The sequence below is a fragment of the Canis lupus genome, chromosome 23 (assembly GCF_003254725.2).
Source record: "Canis lupus dingo isolate Sandy chromosome 23, ASM325472v2, whole genome shotgun sequence".
NCBI classification, from domain to species: Eukaryota; Metazoa; Chordata; class Mammalia; order Carnivora; family Canidae; genus Canis; species Canis lupus.
The window spans coordinates 49,517,354-49,533,805 of NC_064265.1; the positions used below are offsets into that span (position 1 = coordinate 49,517,354).

The 16,452-nt window shown below is 47.6% G+C and overlaps 1 protein-coding gene across 5 annotated transcripts in view; it reads right to left on the reverse strand.

Moving 5' to 3' along the window:
- PLCH1 (phospholipase C eta 1) overlaps positions 1-16,452 on the reverse strand; it is a 203,727-nt gene that overhangs the window by 158,424 nt on the left and 28,851 nt on the right. For all 5 annotated transcript variants that reach the window (XM_049099691.1, XM_049099696.1, XM_049099695.1 and 2 more), the window contains one exon: positions 11,683-11,797. In XM_049099691.1, coding sequence (XP_048955648.1) covers positions 11,683-11,761 — 79 coding nt within the window. In that variant the 5' untranslated portion in view covers positions 11,762-11,797. The remainder of the gene's footprint in view (positions 1-11,682; positions 11,798-16,452) is intronic.

Below are 16,452 nucleotides of genomic sequence, written 5' to 3' on the forward strand. Positions count from 1 at the left end.
AAAGAGAAAGAAAGAAAGAAAGAAAGAAAGAAAGAAAGAAAGAAAGAAAAAGAAAGAAAGAAAAAGAAAGAAAGAAAGAAAGAAAGAAGAAAGAAAGAAAGAAAGAAAGAAAGAAAGAAAGAAAGAAAGAAAGAAAGAAAGAAGGAAGAAAGAAAGAAAGGAAGAAAGAAAGAAAACCAGTATCCACAGGATCCCAATCATAAATGACCCTTCTGCATTTTCCTGTCTCTACGCTCACGCTTTTGTATCCAGATCCTTCTTATTAGATGCTCCTCTTCCCATGCTTTTAAGATTTAGTACAATGCAGGCTATCACAGAAAATACCCATTACCAAACTCATGAGTTCTGTGGCTCTGTTGAGACAACACGTATTTGTCACCTTAAGTCTGGGGTTTTCAACCCACCAGAATCTAACTGGCTGCCCAGTGGCATCTCCTGGAGAGATCTAAAACTTCTCTCACGCCCTGGCCACACCCCAGACCAATTAGGTCGGAATCTCTGAGGGGGACACACGCAACAACTCCATATCCCAGGCGATTCCGAAGTGCAGCAGAGGCTGGAACCACAGGCCCTGAGAGGTACCGGATACAAGTCTCCACATCCAGGGATAAGCTCCTGTGAGCTTAAAAAAAGCACAAGGCCTTGAAACTCTGGCACTGGCGGTAATTTCCAAGAATGCTCATTTGTGAATATACACTGATGTTCAATTCCGCGTCGGCAAGGAATAAAAATAGGCACTTGATTAATAAATGCGTTCACTGTTCTCCCTTTTAATTGGGCGTAAGTCAGCATCGTTGATATCTAAGTACGAAAAACAATCTGAGCAGGCTGTGACATGGTCACATATTCTGACCAGGATATGGAATAGGCAAAACAGAATTGGACAAAAAATGTTTTCACAAATTCCACATTTACCTTACCCGGGTAGGTAAGATATTATTATTATTATTATTATTATTATTATTATTATTATTATTATTTGAGTGACTTTGCTACCTGAAGTCAGGCGTGTACTCTTGCATCGCTTGGGATTCTCAGATGAAAGGCCTAGATGCTGACCATTTTTTCTTATTTGCAAATCTGGAATAAGAGTGCATCTTCTTAAGTTTTAAAGAGGCCCTATGCTGTTTGGTTATTCTTCTCATGTAGCCCCAGCCCTCCTATTCTCCTCCTTTACAGAGGAAACTGGTGCTTTTGTTTTGGTGCAGGTCTATTCTATGCTCTCTGGGGTAAGAATTAGCCCACAGACAACACTTACTTCTGCGGGCTGAAGATTCTTCAGACACAAGCAGCAGAGAATTTTAATAACATGCAAAACACTGCAATTAAGCAGGTCTTACTGATAGTGTGATTTTAACGAGTGAAACCTCCATATTCAGAGCTGAATAAAATAAACACACGTCTAACCAACATGGAAATTCTGGAAAGTGATATTAAATGAATTCAAGAAGTCTAAAGTTCTTTTAAAGAATGTAAGAGTTTGTCCTTTTCCATTTCAAGGCACCATACGGTTGTAGTAATCTTTTCTAAAGCACACCAGAAAAAAAAATAAAATAAAATTAAAAAAAATAAAGCACACCAGGATTCTCAGCAGAAGTGGCCTTTTCCTCCTCAGTCTCAGGAAGGAATGTGTTATGGGTATTCTTTTGTTCTCCAAGGCAAAAACCTAAGTGAAGGAAAGAAGAGGGTCTGCAGCCAGAGAACCGATGCATCCAACGGCAAAAAGACTAAAAGCCAAACTCGGAGTGCAAAAATAATGAAACAGTAAAGGGTTCTTATCTCCCCTATTGAGTGAGTAACGTCATTCAGTAGTGGTTCACTGAGCACCTACTATAATGCATGCAACGCACTGGGGAGAGAAGTCAGAAAAGTCTCTGTTCTCCTGGAACACAGAAGGAATGGGGAGGGAGACAGAAATCAAACTGGTTTTCAGGAAACTGTTCTATCATAACAGTGATAATGCAGTGAGGCGGCCGTGCTGGGGGACAGGACGGCCTAAACCAGGGGCCCGACCTAGTCTGGGAAGTCAGACTTCCGCTTCGCTGCAGAAGGAACCTTTACTCTGGGGTCTGAAGGATGAGTTGAAAGCTAGACGAGTGAAGAAGTGAAGTTGTGGGAGCGAGGAATGCAAAGGTCAGCACAGCTGGGGCATAATGAGGGAGGGGGAGGACAAGTTGAGGCTGGCGAGGCTGATCTGTCAGTCGGAAGAGGGAGTTCCGCTTCAGGTATGATGAGCCTGGGGGCCCATCTGTGGAGTGATGGGGGAGAGGGTGGACATCTGGGTCGGGACCCTCTAAGCCAGGGTGTGCGGGTGGGAGTCACCAGCGTGTGCACAGGAGCTGAGGTGGAGGGAGGGTGAAACCGCTTCACACCAGGCCACCAGCCTTAACTCTGAATCAAATTATCTATCCCTTTGACACCCAGGGCTTGCAAAATATAAAGTATCGCAGGTCCATTGGGATGACTTTCCATTTATACAATATAAACGGACAAACTGCAGTTTTTTAACCTCTGTTTTGATGGATGTGAAATAGGAAGTTTTTGTGACCACAAATGCAATCACTAATAATCATTACTGTGGGTCCAAGAAAAAAAAAAAAAAAAAAAAAAAACCTGGATCTTTTGTGCAACTAAATAATCACGTTGCCCTGAAAGAACCCTGAATCTACTCACGGAAAGATATTTCATCCTCCCATCAATCTCTGTGCATACATGAGGCACAGAGTAGAAAACGACAATTGGGAAAATGAGGGAGCAGGGGAAAATTAATTATAATTATGGAAATGCAGCTTAAAGAACAAAGGCTTAAATTTGTAACACAGGTCTAAGGGGAAATAATTCTCATAAGCAGCCATTTAAAATGTGAGAAGTCTGCAAATCTGAAGGAAACGTTGACTGTTTATTAGACGTGTTATTTCTTCTTTCCAATTTAGTAATCAGAAAATTGGTATTCCCAAGCATAAAGGAATAAAACAAGCAAGGGCCTTTCTGCCTGGCTGGACTCCCAGTGGCCATGGTTGAGGAGAAAGAGCTGGAGTCCAACAGCAAAGGCCTGCCGGGTCTCACTTCTCAGCACCAGGCCCGTGGCTTCTAACAACTAAAGCTTGACCGTTGTTGCTGCTCACGCACCTGGGCTTCCCAAACATCCAGACCTTCTATTGGCCGCTTTGCACTCTACCTGGATCTTCTCATCCCCTCGGTCCTTACAGAATGTGAGTGGCCTCGACATAGAAAACATGACCAGCAAGATCACAGAGGACTCAGCTCCCCAGAGAAATCTCCCCGTCGTTGGATTCCGGGATGGGGGAAAAGAGACTAACACGTCTCGGCGGGGACGCTCGTGGTTCTAGATCGTCGCTTGGCTCTGGTCAACCCAGTGACATAACCTTGCACAAAAAGCAAGCACAGTGAACACCAAAACCTTGGGGGAAGTTCGGTCACCCTAATTCAAAATCTTAGCGGGCAAGAACCAGAGTGGAGTGTCTCTGGGAGGGGGGGGTCCAAGGAGAATTATCAGGGGCTGGGGGATGGCATGGCATCCAGTCGAAGTCCCCTTCGCAGCCCCCTATGACGTGCAGAGCCGAGAGCCTGGAGAGGCAGGATGGCAGTCCGAGGAAGGAAATCGGAGGCAGTACCCTCACCCCCCGAGACACGCAGGGGAAGAGCTGCCAAAGAGTGAGTCCGGTTTCTTGAGGCTTGTGGGAGTCGCCCCTATAACAGGGTGAGAAGGGGCAAGGGAAACCACAGCCAGGAGGTCTGGGGAAGGCAGGCGGTAACTTCAGGACCCCCCTCCTCCTCCTCAGCCTGCAGCAGTCTGCGTGGAGATCTAAGGGCAGGGGCTGGGCAGCGTCCTCAGGGCAAGGCAAGCCAGGCCTCAGCCAGAGGGAATCAGGAAGGGACCAGGGGTGGGGCTGGGGGGGGGGGGGGCCTCGCTGAAGGAGCCCCTGGTGAGGAGCCAGGTGAAATTCAACACTCACAGAGGATGGACCCAGAGGGGCTCTTGATCACCGCACACCCACTGCCCCACAAGCCAGGTGCCAGGAACTTTGCTTCCCCATCTCTCATCCATCTCGGCCCAAATCTAAGGAGCTGAGCCTCAACCCTTCTTCAAGGGGAGGATGTTCAGAGCCGAGTCATGCGAACCTCCACCCTCAGGCCTGTGTTGGGGGTTCAGGAAGGAGACGGGACATAAAGGAGTTTGAGATTAATGTTTTAAATTGGATTACAGGGCAGCCCCAGTGGCTCAGCGGTTGAGCATCTGCCTTTGGCTCAGGGCGTGATCCTGCAGTCCTGGGATGGAGTCCGGCATCGGGCTCCCTGCATGGGGCCTGCTTCACCCTCTGCCTGGGTCTCCACCTCTCTCTGTGTGTCTCTAATGAATAAATAAATAAATAAATAATAATAAATAAATAGGATTAGAGGGCAGCCCGAGTGGCTCAGCGGTTTAGCGCCAGCTTCAGCCCAGGGTGTGATCCTGGAGACCTGGGATCAAGTCCCTCATCGGGCTCCCTGCATGGAGCCTGCTACTCCCTCTGCCTGTGTCTCTGCCCACCCCCCTCTCTCTCAAATAAATAAATAAAATCTATAAATAAGGGATCCCTGGGTGGCGCAGCGGTTTGGCGCCTGCCTTTGGCCCAGGGCGCGATCCTGGAGACCCGGGATCGAATCCCACGTCGAGCTCCCGGTGCATGGAGCCTGCTTCTCCCTCTGCCTGTGTCTCTGCCTCTCTCTCTCTCTCTCTCTGTGACTATCATAAAAATAAAAAAAGAAAAAAGAAAAAAAAGAAAACAAAGCCATTCCTTAAAAAAAAAAAAAAAAATCTATAAATAAATAAATAAATAAATAGGATTAGACCTTCAATAACCAAAAAGTAGCCAGAAAGTATAGAATCTGCCAAAGATGTTGCAAAGAGTGCTTTTAAAGGCATCAGTTGGAGAAAAATTCAACAAGTTCTTGTATGTGCTACACTAAGTTGAGAATACCCAATAAACAAGCCGCGGATGAAATGCCCATCATTAAGAAAGACAGAAATTAACCTCACCTTTTAAAATATAAAATAAATAGCATTTCATTGAGAATTTTTTGTAATTCCGAGAAATGAAGGAAGAGCACCTGTTCCCAAAAAGCTATAGAATCATTCTGTTTCATACGAGCTCATATAAAAGGTCATTTCCTTGGTGTTGTAACTAGCACGTAAGTATTTGTAAGGCTGGCTGCAATTGGTCTCAGACAGTGGGAAGAGGGAAGTGCATACATCCAGTGCATTCATCCACAGCAAATTCTCCAATCACCCTCTGTTAAAAGTGGGATGAGGAGAGAAGGTTAAAAATAAAATAAAATGTTTTTAATAAAATAAAATAATAAAATAAAATTTAAAAATTTTTTAAATAAAACAAGCCCTTGGAAAGAACTTGTCCTGAATCACAGCATTTTGCTGACATGACAGCTTGATCCCACGGGGAACAACTCACCCAGAGCAACCCAGCTGGAGGGCAGCACCCATAAGGGGCCACGCCTGGATCAGGCCGCGCCTGCCACCGCCTAGGCCTCCGCTGCCACTGGCATGGCTGCAAGGTGCGCCTAAACACCACAGGCCTGAAAGAAGACCTCACTAGATGCTTTGTGCCTCAGTGGCCATCCTTTAGGGGTAGGGGCGGGGGGAGACATGAGGAGAGGGCTAAAGAGGAATTCACTGGGCAAGGCCGCTTCCAGGATCACTTGTATTACAATTTATAAAATTTATTTTTTTTAAGATTTTATCTATTTATTTATGAGAGATACAAAGAGAGAGAGAGAGAGGCCAAGAAACAGGCAGAGGGAGAAGCAGGCTCCACACAGGGAGCCCGATGTGGGACTCGATCCCGGGTCTCCAGGATCACACCCTGGGCTGAAGGCGGCGCTAAACCTCTGAGCCACCCGGGCTGCCCCAATTTATAAAATTTAAAGCACTCAATACATTTTCTCCCTTACCGTCTACCTTCCTTTTTTTTTCCACCCTCTTTCTCAACTTGTGCTTGCAATTTTTTGCATGCAGTGTTACTCCCCAAGAGATAATACTTTTTTTTTTTTTTTAAGTAATCTCTGTGCCCAATGTGGGGCTTGAACTCATGACCCCAGGATCAAGAGTCGCACGCTCTACCGACTGAGCCAGCCAGGTGCTCTCAGGAGATGATGCTTTTGATCTTAATGATGCTCACAAAACTTGACCGTCGCTGCATTGAGTAATTCTATGCGTACTCGTATTTTCTGGACCTGGAAGATGTTTATACAATTGTTGGATGGAAAAAGCGTCATTTGCCTCAGCAATGAAACTAATATAAGATCTAGTAATGCCCCAAACCCCTAAAGCTGCTGCTGAAGTCGTAGCATGTTAATAAAACAGCCTCATTAACGAGAACCATAATTCATTCCTGGCATTCTTCCTTCTTTTTCCAGGAAAGATGGAATTCCGTGTAAGGGGAGGGAACTTCTCCACTCTGCTTTTTTGAATATAATGACGTTTGTCCTGAAAGCTCTCCTCTCAGTCCTAATTCCTGGTCTCTCCATGGTCAAGGGAACTCAGGAGCACCTGTAGGTGCGTGCACACACGTGTGCACACACGTGTATACACACACACCCCTCCTCCCAAAAGAGAAATATAACTTTCTTCTTTTTTTTTTTTTTAAGATTTTATTTATTTATTCATGGGAGACAGAGAGAGAGGGGCAGAGTCACAGGCAGAGGGAGAAGCAGGCTCCATGCAGGGAACCCGACATGGGACTCGATCCCAGGAACCCAGGATCACGCCCTGGGCCGGAGGCAGACGCTCAACCCCAGAGCCCCCAGGGGTCCCGGGAAACATAACTTTCTGCCAGTGCAAAGCTAACTACAAACTTTACAGTCAAAAGAGCATCTTACTGTGTCTTGATCACCATCTTGCCAGCCTTACCTTCCCACATCCCGGCCTGTAGGACACTCGCATTCACCACATACCCGTCCTGACGTCTGACTACACGGAGACCTCAAGCGTTACTGCTAGTGGGAACTCTGGAAGCTGGCCAAACCCTCGTTTTGGAGAGAGAGAGAGAAACTGAGGCTCCCCAAAGGTGACAAAGGCAACACAAGTCAGTAGTGAAAATAGGAATAGAACTAGTCTCCAGGATCCCACCCGAGCCCACCTTCTCTTACAACTAACAATCGAGTCTCTAAATTCACGTCACTGAGTAGGCCTCTGGCCACGAAAAGGAGGGTAGGTGAAAAGTAACCCATTAAATTAATTAACTAAATTAATTAGTTGCATTAGAGGGTTGCTTGAGGCAAAGTGAAAGTACATATAAGGCACTTTTTGAGAAGACATATTACGCACTTAATAATAAGAGAACTGTCACCTTATCCCTAGGTAGCAAGAGAGACTCCTAATAGAGTCCAAAACCTTTCGACTGTAGATTTGTGATGGTCATTCAGAAACATTCAATATAACATCATAGCAACAGAAATAAATTTCAATATAAGCTGAAATGATACCATAATAACTTAAAGGAAAGCAATTAATAATTCTTTCCAACATCACAAGTATAATGGTGCATGAAAACAAAAATTAAGTCACCTCTCAATTTATTCTCTTAAGGGACTCAAATGTGTGGAAAACCTTATGTGCAAAATATATATACATATATATATATTGCAAATACACTGATTATTGGTTTAAGAATCTGTCTCAGGGGCGCCCGGGTGGCTCAGCAGTTGAGCATCTGCCTTGGGCCCAGGCCGTGACCCCGGGGTCCCGGGATCGAGTCCCGCGTCGGGCTCCCTGCATGGAGCCTGCTTCTCCCTCTGCCTGGGTCTCTCATGAATAAATACATAAGGATCTGTTTCAGGTCAGAAAAAAAAAAATGCCACAATTCACTACAACCAAGAGAAACAACAGACAGTGAAGGCAATTTTCAAATAAGAATATTTCATGCACGTATAGTCTATTACAACATGTTAGAGGCCCCTGACTGGCTCAGTTGGTAGAGCATGTGACTCTCGATCTCAGGGTTATAAATTTGAGCCGCACATTGGGTGTAGAGGTTGCTTTAAAATAAAATCTTAAAAACAAACAAACAAGATTCATACTACACAAATACCAAGTGAATAAATGCCAAGCAAAAAAAAAAAAAAAAAACTCAGCAATGGGCTTCTTCGGCAAAAACACAATCCCTTTTGGATCAACAGATTCCCTAAAAATCTGGGCAAAGGACGGAGGAGTGGGAAACGAAAAACACAGCTTTTTGTAATTCCTATCAGGGTTCCTCTCATCACTGAACACAGAATTATGTCGATTTAACTGGGTCATTTTTGTCAGCCAATTTAGATCATTTCCTAACTTTCCCAGCTATTTCGTTCCTACCATTAGGATTGTTGCAAAGATGAAAGAGAAGATAAAACACTGAACAAAAACAGACTCTTAGCAGTGTTTTCCTTTGGGTTGTGGGATTGTGGGTAATGAGAACATATCACCCTCCATACTCAGAAAATGAGGCTATAAGTATGCTTTAGGAACTGTGAAACAACATACAAGGGCTACCATTTTTTTTTTTTTTTTTTTACTTTTATTGGCCCATTGTAGCCCAAATAGTCCTCTTTTTAATGTAGCTCTTTTCTCCTGGAGCTACTGATTAAAACTGTATGTAAAGGACAGCCCGGGGGATCCCTGGGTGGCGCAGCGGTTTGGCGCCTGCCTTTGGCCCAGGGCGCGATCCTGGAGACCCGGGATCAAATCCCACGTCGGGCTCCCGGTGCATGGAGCCTGCTTCTCCCTCTGCCTGTGTCTCTGCCTCTCTCTCTCTCTCTCTCTGTGACTATCATAAATAAAAATTTTAAAAAATTTTTAAAAATAATAAAAAAAAAATAAATAAATAAAGGGCAGCCCGGGTGGCTCAGCGGTTTAGCGCTACCTTCAGCCCAGGGTGTGATCCTGGAGACCCGGGATCAAGTCTCGCGTCGGGCTCCCTGCATGGAGCCTGCTTCTCTCTGTCTGTCTCTCTCTCTTTCTCTGTGTCTCTCATGAATAAATAAATAAAATCTTAATTAAAAAAAAAAAAAACTACATGTAAAGAGTGACCAGCACCATTTACACAGTAAAGTCTACGTAGTCCAAGTCTATTATCTTGCGGAGGAAGTGGGGTGGTTTTTTTTTTTTCCTGTTTATAATGGAAGAGATTTTCTTTGTTTTGGTTAATTTGGTTATATAAGAAAAGTTATCAACATAGACAAGGAGAAGCCAAGCTAGTGGACAAAACGCCTCCAAATGCTCATCCCATATTCCAGAAGCCCCCTTCCGGAAGATACCTGACATCTCTGACCCAACGTGGTGTCCTGCCCTCGCTCTCCTCTCAGGCACGTTCTGAAATCCTCTACAAAGATGTTATCACTAGAGCTCCCCTGGCCTCCCAAGTCTCCCTTAAGTCAAACAGGTTCCTGTCTTGATATTCCTGTTTGCAGAGGTAAGTAAAGAGGAAGAGTAGAGGCCTCACTCTTTACAGAATTACACATCCTTAGGCGTAGAAATCCATAATACTACCTGAGCTCCGTAAAGCTTTTGCTTTCTTGTAAATGAATAACATCACGATTCTAATGGGCTTTAGTGCTTTTAACCTTGGGAAGATCTGGTATCTCTAATTCCTTCCAGAAGAATCCTAAAAATGCGAGCAACCAAACCATATTTTAGGTGTTGTACTGCCCCCTTGTGTATCTCGTGTTCAGCAAAAAGGCAGCTCACAGAACACCCGTGATCTTAACTCTCAGAAGTGCTTCAGTAGGATCTCAGGTATTAGGACTAGAGACAACCTCGAAATCATCAAGACCGGCATGTGCACTTCGCAAGGAGAGAACGGAGCTCTTGAACGATGGTATTGGGGACGCCCGGGGGGCTCAGCAATTGGGTGTCTGCCTTCGGCTCAGGGCGTGACCCCGGGGTCCTGGGATCGAGTCCTGCATCGGGCTCCCTGCATGGAGCCTGCTTCTCTCTCTGCCTGTGTCTCTGCCTCTCTCTCTGTGTCTCTCAGGAATAAATAAAATAAATAATAAATAAATAAAATCTTCAAAAAAAATTTTTTTTTTTTTAAATTTAAAAAGGATGGTACTTGGGATCCCTGGGTGGCGCAGCGGTTTGGCGCCTGCCTTTGGCCCAGGGCGCGATCCCGGAGACCCGGGATCAAATCCCACGTCGGGCTCCCGGTGCATGGAGCCTGCTTCTCCCTCTGCCTGTGTCTCTGCCTCTCTCTCAATCTCTCTGTGACTATCATAAATAAATAAAAATTAAAAAAAAAAATAATAATAATAATAATAATAATAAAAAAAAGGATGGTACCAGTTGCTCCAGACCACAGCCTGGCTAGTTAGTAGAGGAGCAAATACTGCTGGACAGGACTTTAGCCTGTGATAGAACTTTTAGCCTCCGTTTCTCTCTTGCAATGGGGATGAGCAGACTGGGAGGAGAGAAACGATGGGGTTTGGGGGTTCGAAAAGATCAGAGTTTGAAATTTAGCTCCCGCTTCACGACGTCGCGGAGCCTCCGCTTCCTCTGCACGAAACAGGATAAATAATGGGCATCGCGATGGTGTCAGAGAATGCAGGCCGCCGGGTTCGTCAAGGCCGCGGCCCGAGATGGCAACCTGCTAAGCGACAACACGACTGTAAAAAATGCGTAGAAAATGGTGTTTAGGTCGTTGTAGCTTTTGAGATCTCCGGACGAGGCTGTGGAGGCCTTTGAATCTGCACTTTGTCTCGTCGGGCACAAGGCAAGACTTGAAAAAAAATAAAGCTAGTTTTCCTGACGCCTGGTTTCCTCAGCCATCATATCTATTCCTTCTTATTACAAATACAGAGCCGTAGCGGAAAAGACCCCACGGCACCTCCGTGACAGCGAGCAGGAGCCGCGCGTGCAGTTCCCAGGAGTCCGGCGACAGCTCAGGGCCACCCTGAGGGTCACAGCCCCGCCGCCCTTGGCCGAGGAGACGCCGGGCCTGGGCCCTGACCTTGCTGGGGTTACCTGGGTCCACGCGGGCAGGTCACCTGGCCCCGCTCCCGTCCCGGGGAGGGACCTGGAGGTGAGGGGCCCCTCACCTGGTGATGCCCGAGGGCCGGGGAGCCGGACGCAGAACGAACACAAACACACGTCGTGTCCTTCCATAAGGCAGGTAAGGCCACGTTCCTCTTAAACGTAATGTAAAGCGGTAGTAAAGCGCGGGACTGTCACCACTGTCACCGACTGGGAGGCAACAGTAACCGGGGAGGGTCAGAGGCCCGGCTGGCGGGATGGGGACGCGGCCCACCGAGCCCGGGGCTCCCCCTGGGCCCCACGCAGCCCGCGGCCCCTGCTGGAGAGGGCCCCCGACACCCCGGGCCCCCGCACAGCCTGGGCTCCTAAATGCCACTCGGGGCACAGCAGGACTGCCGAGGCCCCCAGCCCTGGCCCGGTCACTGGGCCAGCACGTGGTGGCGGGGACGGTGGCCGTCCCGAGCGGGCCCGGGGACACCGAGCTGAGCCCGCGTGAGGCCCTGGAGGGGGCAGCCGCTTACGGCCGCGGGGCTCCGGGGCAGCTTGGCCACCAGCGAGGTCCCTGAAGCCCGGGGTCCCGCCGACGGCCCCGCTGGCCACACGGCGCCATGGGAGGCGGGACAGGACCCCAGGTCCCCGAGGCACAAGAGGCCACTCACCGTGAAACACGCTGTTGTCCACCAGGAAATGCCGCCGGTACTGCACACGGCTCCTTCCCTCCGCGTCCCAGTAGCTCATGGTCGGGGGGCGTCCGGCACAGCATCAACGCCGAGTCTGTCGGGGAAACGATGCGACAAACATGAAGACGGTGGCAGCCGCACGCTCGGGGCCCAGGTCATGCGGGGCCGCGGTCTCCCAGCGCTCCGGGTTGCACGGGCCGCTCACAAGCTGTCCACACGCGGCCCCCAACCCCCGGCCTCAGGAGTCTCCCACAAGCCTCCCCGGGGGGCAGGAGGTCACTTCAGACGCCAAAACCGTAGCTTTGGCCAACGAACGGCACCCTTCGGGCCTCGGGGACTGCTGTCCCGGGGCCTCCCGGCGGGGAGTACGTTTCGGGCCTGGTCTACACGCTCCGGGCCTCACCCCCGGGCGGCCAGGACCCAAACCGGCCAAGGCCCGAACGTCTCAGGAATCTGGAGCGGACCCTCATTCTCCGTTCCCGAGTTCTGTCCCCGCACCCCCCGGGCAGCCTCCACCATCAACCCCCAGGAGCCTCAGAAACCGGGACGGTGTCCAGGGAGCCACGGGTAGGCCGGCCACAGTCCCGGAGCCTGCTCCCTCTTCCCGCTGCACTGGCCGTTCAGGACCACTGAGGCCTAGGTGGGCCCTCAGGGAACCCGCGGGGGTGAGTAGAACTGGTCACAGGCCTCGAGCAGGGTGCATGAGCAGCGGTGTCCAGCCCTGGCCACGGCTTGCCCCGCCCCGGGGAACCGCAACGCTAGCTAGGGCAGGGGCTGGAAAGGCCGCGATCGGAGCTGATGGATGAGACGCCTCCAGAAGCTGGTGTGCGTGACCCTGAGCAAGGCCCCCGTTGTTCACAGGATCTGGCTAAGGCAACTCTGCAGAACGCCAGCTTCTCTTCGTCACAGAGTAAGGCCGGGCAACCCCACGCAGGGCTGGCAGGGAGGAAGACCCAGAGCTGGGGAACGAGTCGTTATCGGTCCTCCTGGAACAATCTAGAGTCTTGCAAAGATACTCCAGGATGAAGTCGGACACTTGGTGACAAAAACTATCACTCGGAGCTTTGTCTGTTCATCAGTGGAACAACTGGTGAGGGCTCCTGAAGCTCTGGCCTGGGCTCCTCCTGGGCTCAAAGGCTCAGGCTGAAGCCCCTCCGACGGCAATGCTACCGGACTCCAGCTACCTCACCTGTCTTCGGGCTCCATGCCTCACCTCCCGGGTCCTCCGGCCTCCTCCCCACCCGGCTAAGTCAGGCTGTCACTCCTACCCCCTCAGGCTAACGATGAGTCCCACTACTCTCAAGTTAAAATCACCCACGGGTCCAGCTGTAAGAGACAACAGCAGGCAACTGGTTACTGGAGACAATATCCCCTCCTACCCAGTGCTCAATATTACACACAGATCTTCCTTAAGAAAGTATTTTTAGTTAATGTGAGTAAGGTAGTTGTATGTGCTCATTAATTTTTTTAAAGTCATCACTGAAAATCATCAAAAATCCTTAAACATTTAAACACCCCTCTTATAAATTAAATAAATAATAAATAAATAAAAATAAAACACAATAACCATGTAAATTTTAAATAAATAAATAAATAGATAGATAAATAGATAGATAGATAGATAGATAGATAGATAGATAGATAGAGATCCCTCTTCCCTCATTCATGTCCCTCTCGTGGAATGACCCCTTTGTTTGGTGGGTATCATTCCAGTTCTTTTTCTACGCATTTACATATATATATGTAAGTAAATATGTATATAAAATACCTACACATACGTGCAATTTTAAAGATATCTATGTGTTTTTTTTTTTAAATATCTATTCAAGAGAGTGTGCATGCACAAGCAGGAATAGGGACAGAGAATCTCAAGCAGACTCCCACTGAGCACAGAGCCTGACACGGGCCTCGATCCCACGCCCTGAGATCATGACCTGAGCCGCAATCAAGAGTCAGACGCTCAGCTGACTGAGCCAGCCAGGCACCTCAAAGACATCTATACTTTTTTTTAATAGTACCTTTTTGCATGAATTGGAAATAATTTCTGTATTATCAGTAGTACCTATTGCCTATAAAATTGTATTGATTTTTCATATTAGAAATATTTGGGGTTACACAGGATAAAAGAGAACCCTGTTTCTATTCATGCTCATTTTTCCTTGCTCACTTGATCTTACGGTTTACCTTTGTCGTTCTTTCTTTTGCCCCTTGTTTCATTCTCAATCCAGGGAAGGTTAGTGGAATCAGAAGAGGAAAGAATAATGTGCATTTGTGTATCGTGAGCAAAACATAAGAACATACCTGACTCTCATTTGCCTTCCTCTAAGGGTAGCAACCGGACTTGAAGTCACATCTTCGTATTCCAAACCCAAGATTCTAGCCATGACAGGCTAGAAGGAATTAGGCTATTCCATACTATGGTGGGTTTGTTTTGGGGTTTTTTAAGATTTATTTATATGAGAGACAGAGAGAGGAGAGAGAGTGACAGAGGGTGCATGCATGCAAGCAGAGGGGAAGGGCAGAGGGAGAGGAAGAGAGAGAATTTTCAGCAGACTCCCCCACGGAGCACAGAGCCCACCTCGGGGCTCAATCCCATGACCCTAAAATCATGCGCTGAGCTGAAATCAGAGTCATGTGCTTAACGGACTGAGCCACCCAGATGCCCTAATATGGTGGGTTATAAATATGTCCTATAGGGCAGCCCTGGTGGCTTAGAGGTTTAGCCACCTTCAGCCCAGGGCGTGATCCTGGGGACCCGGTATCAAGTCCCTCATCAGGCTCCCTGCGTGGAGCCTGCTTCTCCCTCTGCCTGTGTCTGCCTCTCTCTCTCTCTCTCTCTGTGTCTCTCATGAATAAATAAATAAAATCTTAAATAAATAAATAAATAAATAAATAAATAAATAAATAAATAAATAAATAAATAAATCCTATAAATCCTTGTACATTCCTCCCACGCTTCAAATGGTGGAATCTAAGGGGAATCTAATTCTCCTTCCTTTGAATATGGGCTGGACTCAGTGGCTCATTTCTAACAAAATCAGTCGTAATTGATGCTATGAGTCTTCCAAAACGAGATCATACAAAGGATACAGCTTCTGTCTGGCTCCCTATCTCTCTCAGGACACTCACCCTGATGTAAGGAAGCCCGGATACGAGTGTTCCAACTGATAGCACCAGCTAGGCCCTCAGCCAACACCCAACACCGACCAGAGACATGTGAGTGAATGAATCTATAGGCCACTCTATCCTATCTCCAGTCTTCACGTCTTCTAGATGAAGCTCTGGATACAGAGGGAAAGAGATAAGCCATCCTCTTTGTACCTCATCTATATTTCTGACACACAGAAACAATGAAAGACAATAACTATTGTTGCCTCAGACACGAAGATTTGGGCTAATTTGGTTACAAAGCAATAGATAATGAACACAGGTGACATCCTTGGATACGTTCAGTGAGGAGTGAGACCTTCGACTCTTTGAGGACAGAAATGCAAACTCACACAGATGTATGTAATACTGAGACACCTGAGTTCTGGTCCTCGATGGACCCACCTTTCCAACTTCCAGATCTTTTTGTTCACACTGTAATTGTTGACCTTTTCTTTTAAGAGCTGGTTAAAATACCACTGCCTTCCTGGGGCGCCTGGCCGGTTCAGTCAGTGAAGCATACAACTCTTGATCTCGGGGGCATGAGTTCAAGCCCCATGTTGGATGTAGAGATTACTTAAAAAAAAATCCTAAAAAAAAAAAAATGATACCACCTTCCTGAAATTTCACTAGGGTCTCACCCTCCCATTTACCTAAAACTGTCTCATGCTCTGAACTACCATAATCCTACACACCAATTATTGATTATCTGCTCTGTATCAGGAACTGCGATAAGGCTTTAACATCATGGGTCTCAACCTTGACTACACATTAAAGCCAATCGCTTAAAAAATAATTAATAAATAAAAATAAATAAATAAAACCAATCGCTTGGGAACCCATAGAATCCTGGCTCCCAGGCCGCACCCCAGACCACTCTTTATGGATATTGTCTCTACTCCTTGAAGAAACTCCTCTGGGGGATCCCTGGGTGGCGCAGCGGTTTGGCGCCTGCCTTTGGCCCAGGGCGCGATCCTGGAGACCCGGGATCGAATCCCACGTCGGGCTCCCGGTGCATGGAGCCTGCTTCTCCTTCTGCCTATGTCTCTGCCTCTCTCTCTCTCTCTCTCTGTGTGTGTGACTATCATAAATAAATAAAATAAAAGGCCACCTTTAAAAAAAAAAAAAAAAATAGAAACTCCTCTGGGTGGGTAGTTTTAGGAAAAGGAGGTTCAGAGAATGTAAACAGCTGAGCTAGAGCACAAAGGTATTAAGTAATTGAGCCCTATGGCTTCCAGGCTGTACGCCTCCCTACTTTGCTTCATTGCTTTCACGTCCTACCTCTCTCTCCTGGCATCTGCTTGCTGCTGGAGGGCAACGGAAGACTGTACGCTGCCTCTCATGCCAGCCCTCGGCCCTGCACACACTGCAGGCCCTTAGAAAACGTCAGTGGCGCCTCCCTTATATGCCCCATTTCCTGGATTCCTGTCCATTGGATACCGAAGGAAGAAAGGGCTCTCTCTGGCCTCCAGAATCAGAGCAAATGATTTCAAAATTCAGAGATGATGGAGGTGGAGACTAATGGAATTAGTAGGACTGGGGCAGGGAGAGAGTTGGGCGATAAACCCAATCTCGGCTTCCACCAGATTTAGGTGATCCCAA